We start from the raw sequence: 21641 nt of genomic DNA on the forward strand, positions 1-21641 counted from the left end.
GAGCAAATATTAAAATACTGAAAGACACAAAAGTAAATTTGGACAAGTGGAGAACCGTCTCTTGCTCTTGGAAAAGAGGACTCAATGTAATACATCTGTACATTCTTCCCAAGTAAATGTATAAATCTAATGCAATTCCAATTAAAATACCAAAACATTTTTTTCTAGATCCTAAACGGATACTAAAATTCACACGGAGGAATAAACATGTAAGAATAGCTGGGAAAACCTCAAAAAGACAAGCTGAGCATTCCAGAAACAGGTGGGGTGGGGGTGCGCAAGATGCCGCCACCTGCTGCCCAGAGCTGGTACTGCAGCCCTTCTGAGCAAAGCAAATCCTGTCCTATTTGTATTAAATTAGCTTTTGAACTCTGTATGAAGTCTAAAAGACAGCTTACTTTTTTTTTTTTTGCCTTCCACAGCCTCCATCTCCTTTATCGGGGCCCTTCATTCGGTTTAGGATCTTTAGAGTTCTTCTGGGCTTCAGATTCCAAATCCCGTAGCTAGAGCTCAAGGGGGTAAGATGAGCTGAAAAGCCTTTGGCTTGGTCCAGATGCTCAACGTGAGGTTTGAGGAAATGCAGGCTGGCAGGAGGATAGAGAATGAAAGGGGAGGAAACTGGGTCCTTGTTGCGTCAGGCTTTTTACAGACAGTAATTTTTAAAATCCTTGCGGAATGGGTACCCTAAAAGTCCTGCTACAGATTATAAAACAGTGGCCTCAGGACATGATAGAAGATGTTTTTTCAAGGATGAAATGGTGACTTTCATACAAATATAAAATGAATGCATGTCAAGGATTTTATTTGGTGTATTAATTAATGAAGGAACCAGTAAGATGTAAAAACTGGTTTAAAGGAGAACCCTGAGTACACACACACATCGGAAACGCTAACGTGAATTTGCTTGTATGTACAAAACAGGTCGCTGCCCCCAGGGGAATCGTCACTGGCATCTTTACTGTACAAGATTTATTTGCATCTCCATGGGCAAGAATTATTTTTATTACTATCAGTTTTCTGCAACCCAGAGAGTTGTCAAAGAGCTCAAAGACGAGGACAGGTGCAGATCCTTCTAGAATCAGATAAGCCCCGAAGGAAGGTTCCTCTAGACAATCTCTATGAAATTAAGTAAGGCCTTCAAGATTTCACAGCTGCTAAGTACAGATTTGCAATTCGAAACCAAATCTACATGTCTCCATAGGTTCAGACTTTTCTCCGCCAGGGTCAGGCAGCTATTGGACAGTGAAGGGTGATATTCAGCCGAGATTTGCGGTATTGACTGGTCATCACCCCGTTTAGTTCAAATTCCTTGGTCTCAAGACTGGAGTCTTCCCTCCTTTGAACAGAGCCCGAAGCAACATTCCAAGGTCTCCAAAGCCTCAGTCAGTCATTTGGCGTCTTGAAAGTGTCTCCCCCTCGATGCCAGTGTTCCCTAGGGAGTCTGGAGGGGCCGGGAGCCTGGCCTGAGCCCTGGGAAAATGGTGGTAGAATCTCAAGACTCCCACCGTGCCCCGTGCCTTGGAACGGATGAAGAGACTGCTGCGGCCCAGGCTCCAGTCACATCTTTGGTTTGGAAATTATGGGACGCTGATACAGCCGGATTATACCTTCATCATGCAGCCGCTTCCAGAGTGTTCTCTCTAATGGGAAGTCATGGTTGATGTAAAAGATGGTTCGTTTCCAGGACTTATCATAGTAGTGATCAGAAAAGTGCTCGTGGCCCTCGGTGATGAAGCCGTAGGCGCTCACCTATGTGAAGGTTGGAGAAGAAATGAGGCCTGAAGTTGCTCCCTCCCAGGCTTGTTCTCATGGGCTGTGTGTTACTGGGGGACCCTTCATCGTGGTTCCCTCCCTAGGGGTCCGGGCGCAGGCTCCCTGATGGACACTGGCCTACGTGTGTGTACGCGCACTCACACCCCTCCCCCGCCCGGGCCGTCGTCCCCTACTAGGCAGGTCCCGGGATAGGGCTTCCGCTCCTCCAGCAGAGCCTTACCTGGTCACAGAGCTGAAGGGCCGTGAGCAGCAGGAGGGCCCCCGTGGTGGGACGATAGATTCTCCAGTGGCGAGAGTTCAGGGTCTTCGACCTCAGAAACCTGGGAAATAGCCCAGCCCCCAGCGGTCAGGAGGCTGCAGGGATGAGAGGGACCCGATGCCTTCCCCCCCCGCGCCCTGCCGTTCTGCTCTCACCTGTTCTTCATGTAACGGATTACGTCTGGGTGCAGCAACAGGTACCTGTCCAGCTGCAGGCTTTCCCGGAAGGCCTCCTGGGGCCTGCGCCTGTGGGCGGCAATGGGTCGTTCACCTCCCCCGATGCGGGCCAAGTCCGGCCAGGGGGCCCATCTCCAGGCGATCGCCAAGGCTGTCCCCACCTGTCCAGCCCTTCACAGCCGCTCAATACGCAGCTCGGCCTGGGGTGGGGTAGGGGGCAGTGAGTACCTGAACCAGGAAAGGCTACTTTTCACCAGGGTCTGATTCAGAAGCAGCGCTTCCAGCCACTCATAGTCTCGGGTGCCCTCCAGGAAGTGCAGGTAGCGGACGTCCTGAGGACCAAGGACAGTGAGCGCTCCAGGGGTCCTGCCTTCAGGCCCCAGGGGCTGGGAGGTTGGGGGGAGGGGTTTGGCTCCGACGCCAGGCTGCCCACTTGCTCCTCGCAGGCCTGTCTGGCCGTCCTCCCCGCTCTTGCCCCTCGGATGAACAGAGCCTGCGCCAGCCAGACTCCAGACACGGGACACCAGGCTCCCTTTCTCAGCTCGTGCTCCCCATTCAGATTCTGTGGGTGGCCAGGCCGGTTCCTCTGTGCTCACCTTCCCCAGAGGCACGTGCGGGAAACCCCGACCGCCCAAGACAAGCAGAGACTGCGTTATGGAGAAGGCAGTGAAGCCGTAGAAGGTCGTCCGGGTACCCACATCCTGTTCGTAGCCCTTAGTGATGGCTCCGCTCAGTCTAGGCGGCAAGACAGAACCACACAGGACAGGACCCATGAGCGCCCGAGGGAAAGGCGTGGCGGCGGGCGGGAAGGAAAAGAGAGATGGGGAGGCAGCAGGTATAAAGGGACATTCTCTGCAGAGCCCGGGCATTCGGCCTTGGGGATCCAGGCATAGAACGCCCTACCAGATCTCTCAGTCTGGATGGGGCGCTTGGGGCGGGACGCTTACCGGAACACGTGATCGTGGCTGTCTATCTCCTGGCCCATGTGGGAGTTGTTCAGGATGCCCCCGTTGCCCACCACAGCACAGGTGATGCACTGGGAGCTCCCAGCGGGGAGGCTAGCCAGGAGCAGCTGCTGCTGGGCCACGGGAGGGAAGCGAGTCACCACCTTCTGCACCACTGGAACAAGGGGGGCTCCGCTCAGAGCCCTGGGAGGGTCAGGGAGGGCCAGCCCATCGTCTTTCCCCGCGCTGGGGGCCCCCAGGGAAGAGGCAGACCAGAGCCAGAGGCTCAGCTGCCCAGGCTCCTCCCCAGGAAGACTCACAGGAGTAGTTGAGCTCCATGAAGCCGAAGGGCGGTGCGAAGTGCTCCAGGCGCTCCCACTCTCTCTGGTTGAAGCGGCTGGAGTCCAGGAAGAGGGTGAGGTTGGCCAGAAAGAGTTTCTGGAACCAGGGTGACTTGGAGGCCTTGACCTTCACTGAGTCGGGGCAGGTCTACATGCAGGAGGGGGGGGTCAGGCAGGGAGAGGCCCAGGAAGGCCATGGCCAGGCCGGGCTTGGGGCAGGGGCAGAAAGTGGGCCTCAACGTTTGGAAGGCACCACCTCTGCTGCCTCTTCCATCCTGTTCCGAGGGCCTGCTGATCCTCCCTCGCCATTGCCCTGGCTGCTGTAGCCCTGAGGGTCCCAGAGAACAGCCCCTTCTTGGGGCTCTAGGGGATGCACCCTGGCGGGCGTGAGGGGGACGGGGCTGCGGGAGAGCCTGGAGCGCTGGCCAGGGCCCGGCTGCAGGTCTGTGTAAACATATGAATTTTGACGGTTCAAAATGAGGCTGTGGGCCCAGGCAGCTTTTCTTAGGGATGGAAGAGAGGGAAGGTTGGGGAATTGTGTGTACGGGGAAGACAAGGCATTTCCAGGAGTCAGGGTCGGGCCTCAGGTTGGGGTGTCCTCGGCTGTTAGTCCGCCGCTCTGTGCCCCCTCTCAACCCTTGCCCCCTCCCCCTGCCAGAGGATGGCCCCAGAGCAGGTAGCACTCTCTCACCCTGCTCAGGGACCTTCCAGGCCTTCTGGGGGCTCCAGGGCAGGGCTCCTTTCCCTTACCCCTTCCCACACTGTAGGGGAGAGCACGGGGGGTGGGGGTGGGCATGAACAAGGCAGAGCCTGGGGACAGAGCCTGGGAGATCAGGGAGGCGGGGGGCAGGGACTGGGGGGGCTGTCTGCAGGGGGCTTTGGAGCAGGGAGGTAGTGGCCAGACTCACCGATCTTAGGGCTCCCGTGTCAAAGCTATATTGTTCCTCAAAATCCCACTGGGGCTCAGACTTGAAGTTGGTGGCCCGCAGACTTGGACTTCTCTGTGTGATGCGGCTCTGGAAAAGGGTGGAGGGTGGCGTGGCCCGGGCTTTCTCCCGGTGGGGGACAACCGCTGTGGTCACTCCTTTCATTGTCCTCCCCGTTGACCCTGCTCCTGGCCTGGTCAGCACCTTGGCCTGACTTTTCAGCACGGGTGTCCTTGCTGTGGTCTGCACTTTGCCCTGAGGGTTTGGGGGCTCCATCCTGGTGGCTGGGGGCTCCTTGTTCTGGTCCTGCCTTCCTTTGATGGTCCTGGCATCCTGACTCCTCAGCGACAGTGTCTCTGCTCCGTCAGAGGCCACCCTCCCATCCCGTGCCCTCGGGGGCAGCGTGTCCAGCACGGTGTCCTTCCTCTCCTGACCCCTCGGTGGGGCCGGCCCAGCTGAGGCGGCCATACTGGCCTCTGCTCTGGTGTCGTTGTGGGTGGGGCGGGCCGTGGCCTGGGCCGGGGGGGCCTGCATGCTGTTCTCCTGCGCCGACGCCCTCCCCGGGGCCCTTGTCCTTCCTCCCGCGGTGGCGGCCTGCCATGCAGCCTTGTGGAGTGACTCTGGATACCTCTCCTTGCCAAGCATGTGCTGATCCCTAGGGACAGATGTAAATCTGGATTAAGGCCAAGGATCGTATCTACAGGGTGGACGCATAATTAGTATGTTTTCTGGTGTCTTGGGTAGACTTCACACCAGTTTCCCTAAGACATGAAGGCAAGGAGTGTCACCGTCCATACCCAAAATTAAGCTGCACCTGTTGGCGATGGGTCTGGAAACTTACCTCTGGCCCATAAAGAGACCGTGGTGGGCTCGCCCTTGGGAGCGTGTGAGCTCGGTGGGCGCAAGGGAAGGGGCTCTGTCTGGGCAGGGGATGGGCCCAAACAGGTAGGCAGAACCCGATTAGTATCTGCCTCGTAGGTCAGACTGAGGAGTTTGGACTTTATCATTCATCTTCTTGTCCAGGGGGAGCTACTGAAGAATTTCAGCTGGGAGATGGGGGTGCTGGATCAAGGGGGTGGGGCACAGTAGCTGAATTCCAGCCTGGCCGTGCTTTTTTCTAGCATCAGGAGAAGATTGACGCGGGCTGCCTGGTCTGGCTTCTGGCACTCCAGGTTTTTGGCTCTGAGGATTAGATTTCCTTTCTTTTTATTTCCCCCTTTTGGGGGAGGCTGCCAAAATATCCCTTAATTTATGCAAATTAGCATCAGGTGTTCTGCTGAGGAAAGCGTGGGTCCTCCGCTGTGCAGGTTTCTCTAACTGGACTTTGAGGTGGGTTCTCTGTGCTACACAGGTTTTGGGGGGCTCCTGGGAGTCTTGGGAAAAAGAATCATCCTCTCTGGGGACCCATAGCCGTCACCCTCATGGATTTCCAGGTGTCCTTAACTCCCGCTCCTTTCCCTGACATCCTAGGCCTCCCTAGCACCTTGATCACCCTTGTCCCAAGCAGCTCTCTTTTGTCTGCTTCTATCATTCTTCTTCTAAGCCATATCATCACAGACTTACTGAGGCCCCAGAGAGAGAACATGAAATGTGCAGCCAGAGAGACCCGAGTGAGAATCCTTAGCACTTCCATTTATTAGCTGGTGTGACTGGGAGAAATCTTCACCCACCTGACCCTGGGTTTTTTTATCTATAAAACTGGCCGCTGCCTTTTGCTTCTGCAAGAAGTCTGCTGTGAGCATTAACTGACAACACGTGTTTAGCCTCTGGCACAAAATACATGCTCAGATAACAAGTTCCCGGCTCCTCAGCCCTGCGTGGTGCTCTGTTCCCAGTGACTCTTGATTTGTCCTGCGCAAGGTGGGGGTCTGCTGAGTCTGGTCTCCTCCTTCTCTGGTTGCAGCTTCGACTCCCTGCCTCCCAACTCTGTGGCCACTAATTTGTTCTTTTATGCAGCAAATATTTATTGAGCACCCCCTATGAACGCTGTGCTAGTTACTGGGGCCTGGGTGATGAGCGCAACCAGACACATTCCTCCCCCCCCCACGGAGCCCAGGATATAAAGGGACAACAGATCGTCACACAGATAGACGTCAAGTTGTAACCCGGAGACGTGCTGGGGAATGGGCGAGCATGAAGAAGCCACGGGAGGTAGACTGACCCAAGCTCCGTTTCCTGTGACAACGTGAAGGCTAGAATCCTACGTGTGGTCGAATTGGGCGTGTTTGGGGATTGTATTCATTCAAGGGCAATGTCAATCTCCTCCCCAAATCGCGAACTTGGAGGAGGCAGAGATGATGCTAAGCAGTCCTTACTACGAAGCCCACCACGATGCCACATCATCACATCGGTGCTTCCGAAAAGCTTTTTGAGCCCACCAGGAAATGGATTTAAACAAACTGAATAGAAGAGACCCTGAAATATGTAACATGCGGAACATCTCATTCAACAGACGTTCAGTAAATGTCTAGTGCAACGTGCTGTGTAGGTCCTGGGAATACAGATTTGAATAAGGCACAGACCTTCACCTGCAGAGTACGCTGTAGTCACTGTTATTAAAGGTGGAAGACAGAGGAGACTTTCATCACTAGAAGAATACAGGGCTGGCCCGGGTGGTGGTACGTGCACTAGGCAAATTACCTCTCACTCCTTCCTCATTTAGGGCCTCCTTCCTGCATCGTGGCCAGCCCTCTGGTGGATACTGTATTTCCTGCTTCCTGGGCCCCAGGGAAGCACATTTATTCAGGTCTTCCAGGAAGGGCACTCTCTGTCCTGACCTTGAAACGGACAGAGGATCTAACTTCTCTGGAGGTTGTTAGGGAAAAGGCTAACAGTGGGGCCTTCCTCCTTGGAGCACACACATTTTTAACTGTCCTCACGTAGCAAATGCCTCTTTGCTCAAAGAAGTAACTTGGAGGAGAGGTATCCCAGACCAGAAAGGAGAGAAAGGCTGGACTGTGACATGAAGCAGCCTGGAAAAGCTAACAGCCTTCAAGACTTTAAGCCGTTATTCCTTTTTTTGTTTTCCATTTTTAACTAAGAAAAAAAAATGGGGAGTTTGGATTTATCATAAGGCTAGAAAATGTCTTGAGGAGCCCAAGAGCAAGATGTGGTTGAGCCTCTAGAACGGTCTGGAACCTGGAGTCTCTCTCTTAGGCTGCTTTCTGCTCTCTGCTCCTCAGCCCTCATGGCAGAGGAGGATGGCCGCCCCGTAACACCTGCTTCAGGGACCGAAGACTCTCTGCTCCCAGTTTTTAATTTTTATGGTTCTGGCCCAGTGTCCTTTCCTGTCCCTGGCCACATGGCAAGTGACATGGGTCCTGGGGTCCACCCTGTACACGAGAGGAGGATAGTCTCAAAAGAGAGGGTTGTTGGCTCATGAACTGGGTAGACATCCCTAAAGTGTCCATTCTGAAAGGATACCATCCATGCAGAGTGGAAAACCTGAGTTAGTCCTGAACATAGTCTTTTTTTTTTTTTTTTTAATTTATTTATTTGAGAGAGAGAGAGCGAGCTCTCAGAGAGGGGCAGAGGGAGAGGGAGAAGCAGGCTCACCGCGGAGCAGAGCGCCCGATGCGGGGCTCGATCCCAGGACCCCGGGATCATGACCTGAGCCGAAGGCAGACGATTAACCGACTGAGCCACCCAGGCACCCCCATCCAGAACATATTCTTAAGGGATTTGGGCCACCTTTGTTTTGGTGCTGTGAAGTTTGAGTACGGTGAGACTCACTCTGCTCCCCTTCAGTGGCACAACTGAGCTGAAGCTCCCAGCCCGGAGGTATAGCAAAGGCCTAGGTGTTTACTCCAATAGCAAACAGCTCTCGTTACTCAGCCGGGAACCTCGGATTCACCTCCCCCTGCATTTCCCACCCCCAAACCACAAGAAGCCTCTAGAAGTTTTCCTTCCAAAGTGCAAGCACCTTCGCATGGCTGTGATCGGGGAGATGGTGCGGCAGGGTGGTCTTCTCCACTAGACTTCTCAGACAGCTGGCCCTCAGGGACGGAGCACCCCGAGCTCCTCTCTGCAGTCCTTCCCAGAGGCAGGAGGCACAAGGTCCCTGGCGGGTTACTGAGGACTCCTTTACGTTTTACAGGGAGTCGTAGCAATGACCCAGCTACTGACAAAATTATGTAATTAAGTTTCATTTCAATTCCCTATAATTAAACACAAGTATGATTGCTAGGAATGTGGGTGTTTACGTAGGCATTTCCTTATGCTCATGCATGGTATTTACTGAATGCTCAAATTCCTTCCGTCCATATGGTGAGTGCCCTGCATTCGTCTTGTCCAGACCCTGGGTAATCCTGGATTTAAACACCACGAGCAAGGCCAGGGTAGGGTGAGGGGGGAACCTGTTTTCTATTAAGGGTTCAGAGGGACAGGCAAGTCATGCAGGGGTCACATGCAAGCAAAAAACAACTCAATATCAAATCTGATCTATTTGGGAGATAAAAATAAAAAATGTTGCACTTCAAAAAATAAATTTATCATTAACAGGGTTCACATGTCTCTATGCAATAAATGAAGTGGGTACAAAAGAATAATTATACAAAATGGGTACAAAATAATAATTATCTGGCATCCTCTTCCCTCTAAATTCTGAACTACACAACACCACAGGGGACCTGGAAGCAAAGAAATGGCAAAAGGCTCAAAGTTTATTTATACTTGAAGCCATGAAAAGACTGTTGGCAAAAGAGCACTATTCTCCCTTGAATATAGCACAGCTGATCCTTGAACAGTGTGCGGGTTAGGGGCATCGACCCACACACCATCGAAAATCTGCATGTAACTCTTGACTGCCCCAGAACTTAACTACTAATAGCCTGCTGTAGACCAGAATCCTTACCAATAGCATAAACAAGTCAACACATATTTTGTATATGTATTATGTACATATTCTTACAATACAGTCAGCTAGAGAAGAGAAAATGTCATTCAGAAAATCATAAGGAAGAGAAGATACATGTACAGTACTGTACTGTAAAAAAATCCATATATAAACGGACCCATGTGGTTCAAACCATATTGTTCAGTGGTCAACAGTATCTACTAGAAATAGGATAGGGGGTGTTGAAAGTGTCTCACACGTGGAAGAGGTCGTCCGAACTGAAATTTAGCAATGACACCCTGAATCAAAGGCCACTAATAAAACCAGTAGGACTAGAAGATTATTTCAACAAGGAAAAGAAAAGAACTCAAAAAACCTCCTTGATGATCTTGCAATTCCACTTCGAGATATTTATCCAAAGAAAATAAAAACACTAACCTGAAAAGACATACGCGCCCCTGTGTTCACTGCAGCATTATTTACAATAGCCAAGATATGGAAGCAGCCCAAGTGTCCATCGACAGATGAATGGATATATATATAATGGAATATTGCTCAGCCAGAAAAAAGAATGAGGTCTTGCAGCAACATGGATGGACATAGAGGGTATTATACTAAGTGAAATAAGCCCGACAAAGACAAATACCATATGATTTCTCTTATATGTGGCATCTCAAAAACAAATAACAAACGAAACAAAACAGAACTATTTCTGTATCTCATAGATACAGAGAGTAGAGTGGGTTGCCACTGTGGTGGTGGGGGATGGCGGTGGTGGTGGTGGTGGGGATGGGAGGTGGTGGGGGGGATGGGAGGTGGGTGGGGGGGTGGGAGGTGGTGGTGGGGGATGGGAGAATTAGGTAAAAGGGATTAGGAAAGACAATCTCCCCGTAATAAAATAAATAAGACACGGGGATGTAAAGTACAAGCCTGGTGAATATAGTCAATAATATTGTAACAACTTCGTATGGTGACAAATGGAAACTAGCCTGATGGTGAGCATTTCGTAATGTACATAAATATTCAATCATTATGTTGTACACCTGAAACTGACATACAGTATTGTATATCAGTTATTCTTCAACGAAACCCAAAAAACCAAAACCCCTTTGATTTCCTAAATAATTCTGGGCTCTGCCATTCAGTGGAACAGACACTGGAAAAGACTCCAGGCTAGGCAGCCCTGCCCTGTGGTGAGTGGCCGGGTGGCCGGTCACACACATGCCTCCAACTGGCGTCCTCACAACCCGGACCCCCTCCCCCACCAGCACTGCCTTTCCTCACCCCCCGCTGAGGACCCTCCGTGATGGGCAGCTCTCATCTCCAGTACCCCACATTGTTGTTAGCCCAGGCCGGAGCTGGTGTCCGCATAGCTCTTTAGGGGCTCTGGTCTTATCTGAAACGGAAACCAGTCATTCTGTTTGCCCCAGCCCCAAACTTTGCAGTATATTTTCGCCAGGAAATCCCAAAACTTTTTTTTTTTTTTTTTTAAAGATTTTTTTTTTTTTTTATTTATTCATTTGAGACACAGGGATACAGAGAGAGAGAGAGAGAGAGAGAGCATGAGCAGGGAGAGAGGCAGAGGGAGAGGGAGAAGCAGGCTCCCCGCTGAGCAGGGAGCCCGATGCGGGGCTCGATCCCAGGACGCTGGGATCATGACCCGAGCCGAAGGCAGACGCTTAACCATCTGAGCCACCCAGGCGCCCCAATCCCAAAACTTTTTGCACGGTTTACATTTTAGAACTTTACTTTGACACTTTAGATGTGTCCGCAAGTTGCTTCAATCACCAAAAGCTGTACTTTGCCTTAATCAGCCTTAATTCTCTTTGTAGGCTGGGGAAAAAAACAAAACAAAATAGAAATCTGTATTCTGTTGTTATTCCAAATGTTCTTTTTTCAAATCAAAGCCAATTCTCTTATTTGTTTAGTTTCTGGCCAGTTAAATCCTAATGGGGGACAATATAAAAATGGGAACAGAAGAGGAAAAACACATCTAAGCCACTGTTCCTAGTGCTTTAGTAGCTGGATCCAATTTCCAAAGCTCTCCCCCAACGGAGGGGCCCAGAGCATTCTCTGAAATCCCTTTCATCGAACCATGGCCCGGGAGATGGGAAGCTGGTTTAAAATTTGGACGTGCTCCCTCCCTATGATACACAAACACATAGCTCTCACCACAGGGGTGAGTCTTGAGAGTTAAGGAGAGTAGGGAAGACCTTGAACGGGGTGGTGGTGGGTGGGACGGAGGTAACTGGGGAAGAAAATGTTTTAAACAAAACAATGGCAGGTACATAAAGGTCCAGAATCACAGATACAAGACGAGACCACGTTGTCCCGTGGCTGGGAAACTCTCCCCTCGAACCAAGATTGTTTAAAGCAAAGTCAGTTTTCATCGCCTGGATCTGGTACCTCGCTTAGCTCTTTTGGGGCTAATCACACCTGCGAGTAAACTTTGTTTCAGGGGTTAGCCCGAGTCCCGGTGACATTTTTAGCCTGGCATGTTTGAGATAGTGACCTTGGGGGAAAATAACATTCCTCCCCTTTGCCATCCCTCTGCCCAAAAGAGGAAGGAGAAGAACAAGGGAGTCCAGTGGGCAGCTACCCCTGCCCTCCGTTGGGGCCAGAAGGGCTCCCTGAGAAGCTGCCAAACCCCACAAGCGTGGTGGCACTTAAGAACTTGAGGATCAGGCTTCCTGACGGCTCAGAGCGGGCCGCCCGTCTCCTGCGAGGTCGCTGAGGGGAGTTGCCAGCCATGCCAAGGCTTAGCCTCTGGAACTCTGGCTGTCCTCATGTATTGAACTTGAAAGTCTGACAGAAAACTAAGTTCTTGGCACTTGGCAGACGGGCGGTGGTGCACACTGGGGCGGGAAGGAGCCTGCTTGAGTTCCAGCCAGGCCACTAGCCAGCCCTCTGTCTGACTTTGGGCAAGTCACAGAACGCTTAGAGCCCCTGTTTTCTCATCCATTAGATGGGAATCCTTTTTTTTTTTTTTTTTTTTAAGATTTTATTTATTTATTTGACAGAGAGAGAGAGAGAACACGAGCAGGGGGAGTGGCAGAGGGAGAGGGAGAAGCAGGCTCCCCGTTGAGCAAGGAGCCTGATGACACGGGGGGCTCGATCCCAGGACCCCGGGACCATGACCTGAGCCGAAGGCAGACACTTAACGACTGAGCCACCCAGGCGCCCCTAGATGGGAATCTTAATACCAGTCTCACAATACTGTTGTGAGGACTTCACGGTGTATAAAAGGCACTTGGAAAAATACCATGTTATACAAGTGGGTCAGGTGCTAACGTGTCACGGACACACAGCGACCGTCAGAGTCCCCAGCCGCTCCCGTTTGGGTTCACGTGTCCAGGCATGAAAGCCTGAAAGGGCAACAGGCGTCAAGGCCATGGGTAAATGATATTTCATTTACAGCACTAAACCACTTAATTGAGAAGTCAAGAAGTGGCAGGTAGGCATGTGACTTAGAAATAGGATGGTAAATACCAAAAGAAAGAGCAGAAAGAATTGAAGTAGGTACCTTGGGAATCAGGATTCTGGACTAGGGAGAAGGCATGAGCACCACTCAATGTTGATGTAAAATTTGCAATACTATTTGGAACACGTGCATGTCAGCTTAATAATAAAAAAATAAATAAAGGGAGAAACATGAAAACTAAATGAGACATCTTATCGGAAATTCTATGAAAATTTGAAAACACAATGCAACATTTAGTCCACAGATATTTACTGAGTGGTGATTAGATGCCAGGCATTTAGAACTATCTGTTAAGGATTAAAGATGAGAGAGCAATGGTCACTGATCTTAAGAAGCCCCAGATCTAAGAGGGGAGCAGACATGAACATAAATAGCTGCTATAAAGAGTTAGCAGTCCGATGCTATTAGTCAAATGTGTGGGAGAGAGTGTAGATACAACGTAGGGACAGGGTTCTGCTGGGGGGGACGGGCATTTCACTATGGAGGTGGTACCTAAATGGGTCTTTTGTTCCCGAATCTTTCTTCAGAAACGAACTTTGCTGAATTATTCTTCCTTTTATAAAAGCAATGTGTGCTCATTACCGAAAAAGCAGAAAAGGAATTTAAGCAGAAAAGGATATCAGCCTGTGATTGTAACCCCTCAAAGAATCTGCTGGTGGAACCTTAGGGCGTGCACATCCAGATCCCCCTTCCTATGCCTATTAGACTTACAAATGTAGTCGTTTACTATGTTGGAATGTTATTTAATTGTTTTCCTCCTTGTATTTTCTCCCTTTCCCACCGGTGCCCACTTCTCACCCACCAGCAGCTGTTAGGAGCCCCATGTTCATTGCCTCCATGGACACATGTGGCCAATAAGAGCTGGAAAGTAAAGGACGTCCTCCAGGACCTCTGGCTTCCCTCCATACCTAAGCCCTAAAGCGGGGAGAAGATTTGGTGGAATAGATAAATGTCTCGGAGAAGGATTTCTCTGTTTCCTCCCTAGAAAGATTCCTCTGGGTGAGGAGGAGGGAGAGGACAAGGGAGAGAAGAGAGGGATCTGTGGGTCCCAAGGCTGGAGGGCTCCTGCACCCTACTTCCTTGTAGTGTTCCTAGGGTCTAATAAGACCCCGAGAGGAAATGACAGCATGCTGATCCCAGGAAGACAGTGTCCGAAAATTCTCCCACCTAAGCAGGTGGACATGAAAGAGCCAAGAGGCAGAAGCGATGGATGTCTCAAGGGCAACACGATGGCTAAGAATCAGCTGCCCCCACCTAGGCCCTGGCACCGCATCAGGTATCCAGGAGCCCTTGATGCCATCCTGGGAAGGGGGACAGAGGACCAAGAACGGCTGAGATTAGGTTTCCCTGAAGCTCGGTGAATGCGGGTCCAGGATTGGAAATCGGGAAGTTATAGGAAATGAAGTTATGTTTCTTAGACCAAAATAAAATAAAATAAAATAAAAGAAAAAGAAAATCCATAGCCCTGATTTTACAGCTCACTCTTACCCATCAGCTCTAAAGCCAACACAAGGCATAGAGTCTTCAAAGGCAAATTCATTCCAGACCAGGAAACCTAAGCAGGTAGAGACATGGTCTTAGTTGTATCTACATATTCGGGAGCACCCTGGAGACTGGGACCAAATTAAGAAGATATGAGAGGTAGTCCAATACCTTCGGTTTGAAATCATACAATCCTATCCTATTTGTTGCCAAATCCAGCCGGTCTGACTTATTCTCAGTCCTTTCTCCCTAACGTCCTTCCGCCAGAGCCTCCCCGCCCAGGGCTCCTACCCTAAACCATTGCAGGAGCCTCCAACCCAGCCCCCCTGAGACCACCTTCCCCCCACTGCCTACCCTATAATCTGGTAACAGAGGAGTCTGCACAACGCACAAATGTCATCAAGTTCCTCCCTTACGGCTAAAGTTTTCCATAGCCGTAGAATAAAATTTAAACTTTTGGTACGTTACTGATGGCCACGCATTTACTCTTTCATCAACAACCATTTAAAAAACACCGAATTAGGCCTGCCCTGTGTCCAGGACCTGTTCAAATTACTGAGGAAAGAGACAAATAAGACCATCCCTACGCCCAGGAAATTCATTGTCTGGCAGGAAACAAACAAACTTTGGGTTCCTGACAACGGGTTCTGATGGGTGTGATAGAGGAAGCTGGGCTGCGGGGTGGTGGTGGGGGATGAGGGAGTGGAGAGGTCTGGGGGAGGGACGCCAGCCCGGGGCTGTGACTGGGAACGTGGACTCTGGAGCTAGCTGGCTTGGGTGTGAACTTACAGTGACCAGGGTGACCTTGGATAATTTGCCTAACCTCTCTTATCTGCAAAAGAGGGTGTTGTTAATAATAGTATTTACCCCAAAGCCTTGATATGTGGTCGCTAATCAGGGGTTTTGGAGACCAGTACCTGGCATGCCAGGCCCCCAGTCAGCATGAGTTACGTTAGTCATCAGCCTCCCCGCGTCTACACCATTGCTCCGGCTGCTTTCTTATTGTGCAATGTTCTGGCGTGCTGGAATGTCACACTGCCTTCAGGAGCTCTACAAACACCACCGTCTCCAGGATGTTCTCACCCTGCCCCCCAGGGTTGAAATGACTCTTTCCAATTTGTTCCCATAGCACTTGACACATGTGACTTAACTGCGGTGATTTATCACGACTACTAATATCACACACCCTCTCTGGTCTATGTTGTTCTGCTCCATTAGACTTTGAGTCTCTTGAGAGTCAACGCGTCCGAGGGAGTGGAGAAGCAAAACATCAGGGTTTGAATCCTGGCCCTGTGACTTCCTAGTGGGGTGACCTTGGGCGGTTCACGTCAGCTCTCTGTGTCTCCGTATATTCATAACCATCAGAATTAGTTAATGTACATAAGGCACTTAGAATAGAAGTGTTGCCTACAATTACGTAATAATTATATGTACACCAAAGAATCAAGTGTGGTCACCCCTTAAGAGTGGGTAGACACGGGGATGTGATGGAGAGACCTTCACTTCTTGCTTGGATTTTTCTAAACATTATGAGAGCATGTATTACTTTCAAAAAAATTTAGGAACAGTGAAATAGGGACACCTGGGTGGCTCAGTCAGTTAAGCATCTGCCTTCGGCTCAGGTCTTTATCCCAGGGTCCTGGGATCAAGTCCCACATCGGTCTCCCTGCTCAGCGAGGATCTTGCTTCTCCCTCTGCCTGCTCTGTGGCTCTCTCTGCTTATGCTCTTTCTCTCTCACAAATAAATAAATTAATTAAAAAAAAAAAGACAAGTGAAATAAAGTCATTCCAAAAAAACTTGAGTCTGGAAAGAAAAGGGTCTTCCTCTGCTGGAGATGTGTTGATTTTATAAGAAAACTGGTCTATAAGGTCCTTTTGAAGGATGAACTTAGAGCCCAGATTTAAGCTAAGTGAGAGGTCTCCCATTTTCTGACCAACTCCTCAGGGAGAGTGTGATTTGGAAGTGAATGGCATCCACGGGATAAATCTTTCGCTTTAGGATGCAGCGAATGGCATGTGAAAACTATCCCCAAAGTCACCATTATTACTCACAGTCCCAGAGGGGAAGTTGTCTCCTGTCTGGGCCTTCCGGAGACCCAGACCCATAGTTTGCCAGCTCCTGCCCGCGTTTCCCCTGGACATGCCGCCAGGCATCCGGACACCTTGGTTTTCCCACTCCTGCCCCCTGTGTGTCCCCTAGGTGCCCCCTTGGATCTTCCTTGCCAGTGGGTGTTGACAACATTCCTGATTCCTGACACCCCGTGTGGACATGGTAGTGTCTCAGAGCTCCCAGGGCTTCCCTGGGCTAGAGTCTTTTAACGTGCCTCCAATAAATTATGAGGAATTTGGAAAGGGTCAGAACCTTACCTGGAAGGTTTTGTATTGGCCTCCTTCATAAAGGAGGGCAGCATGAAGACGAAGGAGACCAACACGGCCAAAAGCAAGAGCCATTGTGGCACAGTCCAGACGACTGAGTTGAGGCAGCCAGGTCCTCATGGTGGTGGGTCAGGCGCTGCAAGAAGGTTCTGCGTATCCTGGAGCTTCGCTTCGATATAGACCGCAGATAGTTTGGGCGCCGAGGTCTCCTGGCCAGGGAGTGCACACCTCTTATCTTAACAATGAGCCACTCAGTCTATCAGGAGCTGCCATCCCTGCTTTGTGAAGGCCTATAGGCTGGCGTGGCTTGAAGGAAGAGAAACTCCTTTTGTTCAAACAAGTTTACTTTCCTTTTCATTGTCTCAGAGGCCAATTTCTGCATGTAGAGCTTTATGAGAAACACGCATGTGTTATAGGGAACCTTACTTTTATCAGGTTCCAAACCCTTGGGGACCCCGGGCAGCTGCACGGACTGGAAGATCCTTGCGTGGCCTCCATGCACAACATGATCTTTACGAGAAAAGTACAGGGCATCTGTTTAGCTTGGAGATCCCTCTAGCAATCTTCCCTCAAAGAACATTGTGCTGCCAGAGACTAGAGCTATGAGGACAATCTCATTTCCAAAGTGTTCCAGAGTCATACACAGCTCTCAATCCTGGGTGCACATTTGAATCACTTGGGAAGCTGTACTACACCCCAGTGCCCAGACCGCACTGAAAATAATGAAGCCAGAGTCTCTGGGGCTGGCTATTTTTCCAGCAGGGGTATTTTTTTTGAGTTCCCCAGGTGATTCCAATGTGCGGACAAGCGGAGGACTGATTTACAGTCGTTTGGCTCAACCTTGCCTGCTTCTCTTCTGTAGTCATGGCCCTGACGGCCCTGAGCCCCATGCTTGCAGACGAGAGTGCTGAGCCAGGCCCCCGGGGGCCGTCCATGTGCAGTAATGCTCTCGCAGCTACTCGAGGCACTGGGCGTTGTTGTCAACCCCATTTTACCGTTGGGGAAACTGCCTTTGTAAGCAAGGACCTTGCCCTAGATCCGAATGAGCTATCAGCTTGGAAACCCATCCAAGTGACCTAGAGATTGCATATTAGCACCTCTGAGAAATCATTAACTCTGCTTTAATATGAAGAATAAAAGGCATGATGCTTAGAGGAAATGTGCAACTCAGAGGAATAATGCCAAGTTTGGTCGTAGAAAACAGAAAATTCAGAGAAGCAGCCCCCCATAAAGAACTGCGGGTTATTAATTTTTAAAATATTGCTCACAGGATATTGAACCACACAGGTGTTTCCCAGCAGTTGAAATGGGAAAGATGCAGCTTGGAATAATAAGCCCTGTAGGTCACGGGACCTGGATTCATTGTTCACACATGACAGGGTATATTCAGAGGAATGCACAGCTTCCCATTCTGTACCCAACGTCCTTGGCCTTCACCCAGGACACGCACCAATAAATGCTTAAACTGCCTTCACCAGGCAGGATGAAAAAGGTAAGACATGCTTCTGAGTGGCTGGGAGTAATACAGACACACGATGGGCATCCTTTGCTCCATACCATGCGCTGGAACTCGGGGCACTATTCCAGGGGATGGGCTGGGAGCAAGGAGAAAAGTCCCTCTCAGTACTTTTTGAATCTCTCTCTGAACACACCTAACCTGTAAGTGCCTATAAACATTTTCTGAATAGACCAGGGTCAAATCATAACTGCCTTAACTGACCCTTAACTGACCTGAATTCCCCTGTGCACTTGCCATGAACAATTACCCTACACCCTGGTGCCTGTTTGCAATGCCAGGCAAATGAAGTGCACAGGGGGAAGGCATTTTCTTACCCTCAGCCCTGGTTCGACGGTAAGGAGCGTCTCTTTCATCTCACCCCCTGCTCTGGAGAAGGCTCTCGGGGTCAGTGTTCTCTCTGACTTCCGGAGCGTGGAGATCTAGGTGGGCTCCTGGGTGCAAGCTGAGCTACGGAACAGTCTGTGCGGCTCACCACCTCAGGGGTGGGTTGAACTTGGAGCTATGGAAAGCCTGCAGAGGGGGCGGGGGGTGGGCACGGAGAGGGGGCCCGATAATCCAGAATTCTAGCTTCCTGGTCCTCAGGGACCCCCCAGTGCTGCTGCGATGTGTGCTTGTGTGAGATCCAGAGAAACACGTGAGATCCAGAGAAACACGGGTTCTAGTGGAAACAGACTCTCCAAATGGGTATCCAACCTTCACCACCGTTTCACGTTCAGTAAGGTCGACTTTCCTCTCCCTTTTAAAGCTTTTGACTTTAGTCTTTATATACCTGCCAACAGGATGCATGAGACCTTACATGCAGATAAAATTGTTAAAAAGATTATTTTCAGGGCGCCTGGGTGGCTCAGTCGGTGAGGCGTCTGCCTTTGGCTCAGGTCATGATCCCAGGGTCCTGGGATCGAGTCCTGAGTCAGGCTCCCTGCTCCTCGGGGAGTCTGCTTCTCCCTCTCCCTCTGCCTGCCGCTCCCCCTGCTTGTGTGCTCTCTCTCTGTCAAATAAATAAATAAAATCTTTAAAAAAATAAAAGATCATTTTCGGTAAAAGGTAAGATCGCGACTCTCATATGTATAGGAAACCTGAAAATGTGTTAAGGATTTTTTACTACTCATGAGTGAACCGGGCAGATGTAATAATTTATTCAAAAGAGAAGGTGCAGAGGCACAAACCAGGAAATAGACTTTACAGAATTATTTAAGAATTAAACAAATAAAGAAGTATCCAGACAAACAATGGTTACAACAAGGCAACAAGTGGCCAAGTCAGGGGCTGCAGGGGTAGCAAAGTTTTTCTTCTGCCCTTCTAGGTTCTTTGGCTGGTTTAAGAATTAAATTGACACAAGACGGATTAACAGGAGAAAAACAGGTTGAATAACATGCATCCCCCCTGTATACATGGGAGACACCCAGGAAAACAAGAGTAGCTCCGCTAAATGGCCAAAACCATCACTTTAAATACTATCAAGTGCCTTCTAGCTGGACTAAGAATCAAATTGACATGAGGAACGTTAACAGAAGAAAATCCAATTTAATAGCATACGTGCAGGGAATCCACACAGACATGGAAATTCCAAAGACAGTCAGGTGCAATGAGGTGCATAGGTCATCCTGAACTAAGGAGGAGGGGGTAGGGGCCTGGGACTTCAAGCGGAAGGAATGCACTTCACAGGAAGATGAAAACCCGGAAATGTCCTCTGCCTGAGTTCAGAGGCACGCTTAAAGACTGAGCCACCCAGGTGTCCCTCTTTTTCTTTTTAAAATATTTTTTATTTTTCAGGGGTGCCTGGGTGGCTCATTCGGTCAGGCATCTGCCTTCAGTTCGGGTCATGATCCCAGGGTCCTGGGATCCAGCCCCACATCGTTACTCATGCTCTCTGTCGTTATCTCTGTCTCTCTTTCAAATAAATAAATAAAATCTTTTTAAAAATATATTTTTTATTTTTCAGCCTGGCTTTCTATAGGTCACCCTAGGTCAGCATAAGCCACTTGTTGGACAAAGATTGTGCTTAAGCTCCCTTAGACAGTTAGGTTTTTATTTTTTTAGTATTGAGTGTGTGTGTGTGTGTGTGTGTGTGTGTGTGTGTGTGTGTGTGTGTGACTTGGAATCTTACAATTTTGCCCCTATTCATCCAGGCACTAGTAACTTAAAAGTTCCCCCTTCAAACTATTTTCCTTTCCTTTTTTTTTTTTTTAAGTAGGCTCCATACCAATTGTGGGCTAGAACTCATGACCCTGAGATCAAGAGTCACATGCTCTACCAACTGAGTCAGCCAGGCACCCCAAAAGTTCCTCTTTCTGAGGGGAAGCAGCCTTAGGCATTTACACAGTGTTCCAGGCCACCAAGAATAAGTGTGACTTTATTTTATTTCATGTACTTATTTTTCCTTCTAAAGTAAGGCAGACTGCCATGTGCAGTCCCTCATTTGGATGTGTCTGGAGTCTTGGAAGCTTGACTACCCTTATGTTCTCCTACAAATGGACCTTGAGAGCTCCTTTAGCCATTCTAGCAGGAGAGGGCAGATATTTGTATGCCCTTGACCAAATAATGGTCCTCCTCTGTCTGGGAAGGTCTTCCTATTACACCGAGTACACAGCTTTGGGAGGGATGCACATGGAGTGGTGAGGGACGATGGGGACACCACCTAGCCAGCCAGATCAGCCAAAACAACCCTGGAGGTGATGGTGTGATGGGTATCACAGCCTGATCACTCTCACAGCCAGTGTGATCTTATTTTTAAGTCTGAATTCTTGGGTCTGAGTAGCTTTCTGGTCAGATGTGTTTGGTCAGATGTGTTTCAGTCCCTTGAGCCCACTAAGGCTCCTGCCCTTTGCTGATGGGTCTTTGTGGTATGGAAAATTCTCTGAACTCTGTTCCACGTCCTGCTCTGACTGTTTCAGCATGGGTACGCATGCTTTCTGGACCCCCAGGAATGAGTGGGATCCTGTGAGGACTCATCTTGGCTGTCTCTTTCTCTGGTTCTCTCTGTTAAACTTCTGGGTGGTCTGCTATTTTGCTTGTCTCTACTAGGATCATGGAGCTACCATACTTTTTAATGGTTTGCCCAAAATGTTTATATCTCTGAAGAACCTACAAACCATCATAGCACCGAGACACTGTTGCCTTTGACCTTGAAGATATAGGGCAAAGGATGTGAAGAAGCCTTTCTCTGGGACCTGAGCAGTGTTAGTCATAAAAGCATATGTTGAGCACCAGCTTCAAGTGACAGGTGTACACCGGTCTTTGATAAGTCTGTGTTTGTACATCTGGGACATGGGGCCTTCTGAAGTGTGGGGTCCAGGCCCGGGGCTCCTCTTGTCTCTGTCTTAATGTAATATTATTCTACACCCCTTCGGCCAAACTTCTCTTCTCTTCTCTTCTTTTCTCTTCTCTTCTCTTCTCTTCTCTTCTCTTCTCTTCTTCTCTTCTCTTCTCTTCTCTTCTCTTCTCTTCTCTTCTCTTCTCTTCTCTTCTCTTCTCTCCTCTCCTCTCCTCTCCTCTCCTCTCTTCCCCTCTCCTCTCTCCTCCTCTCCCCT

At 49.7% G+C, this 21641-nt stretch overlaps 1 protein-coding gene across 1 annotated transcript; it reads right to left on the reverse strand.

The window, feature by feature from the left end:
• Positions 1–776: 776 nt before the first annotated feature.
• ST6GALNAC1 (ST6 N-acetylgalactosaminide alpha-2,6-sialyltransferase 1) lies at positions 777–16712 on the reverse strand. The gene is given in 10 exon segments (XM_032429330.1): positions 777–1749; positions 1994–2093; positions 2188–2277; positions 2437–2540; positions 2805–2943; positions 3156–3327; positions 3473–3641; positions 4402–5074; positions 16584–16676; positions 16678–16712. Coding segments are annotated over 10 exon segments (1767 nt in total). The 3' UTR covers positions 777–1557.
• Positions 16713–21641: the final 4929 nt, after the last annotated feature.

This window comes from Phoca vitulina, unplaced genomic scaffold (genome assembly GCF_004348235.1).
Source record: "Phoca vitulina isolate PV1807 unplaced genomic scaffold, GSC_HSeal_1.0 scaffold41, whole genome shotgun sequence".
In the NCBI taxonomy this organism is placed as follows: Eukaryota; Metazoa; Chordata; class Mammalia; order Carnivora; family Phocidae; genus Phoca; species Phoca vitulina.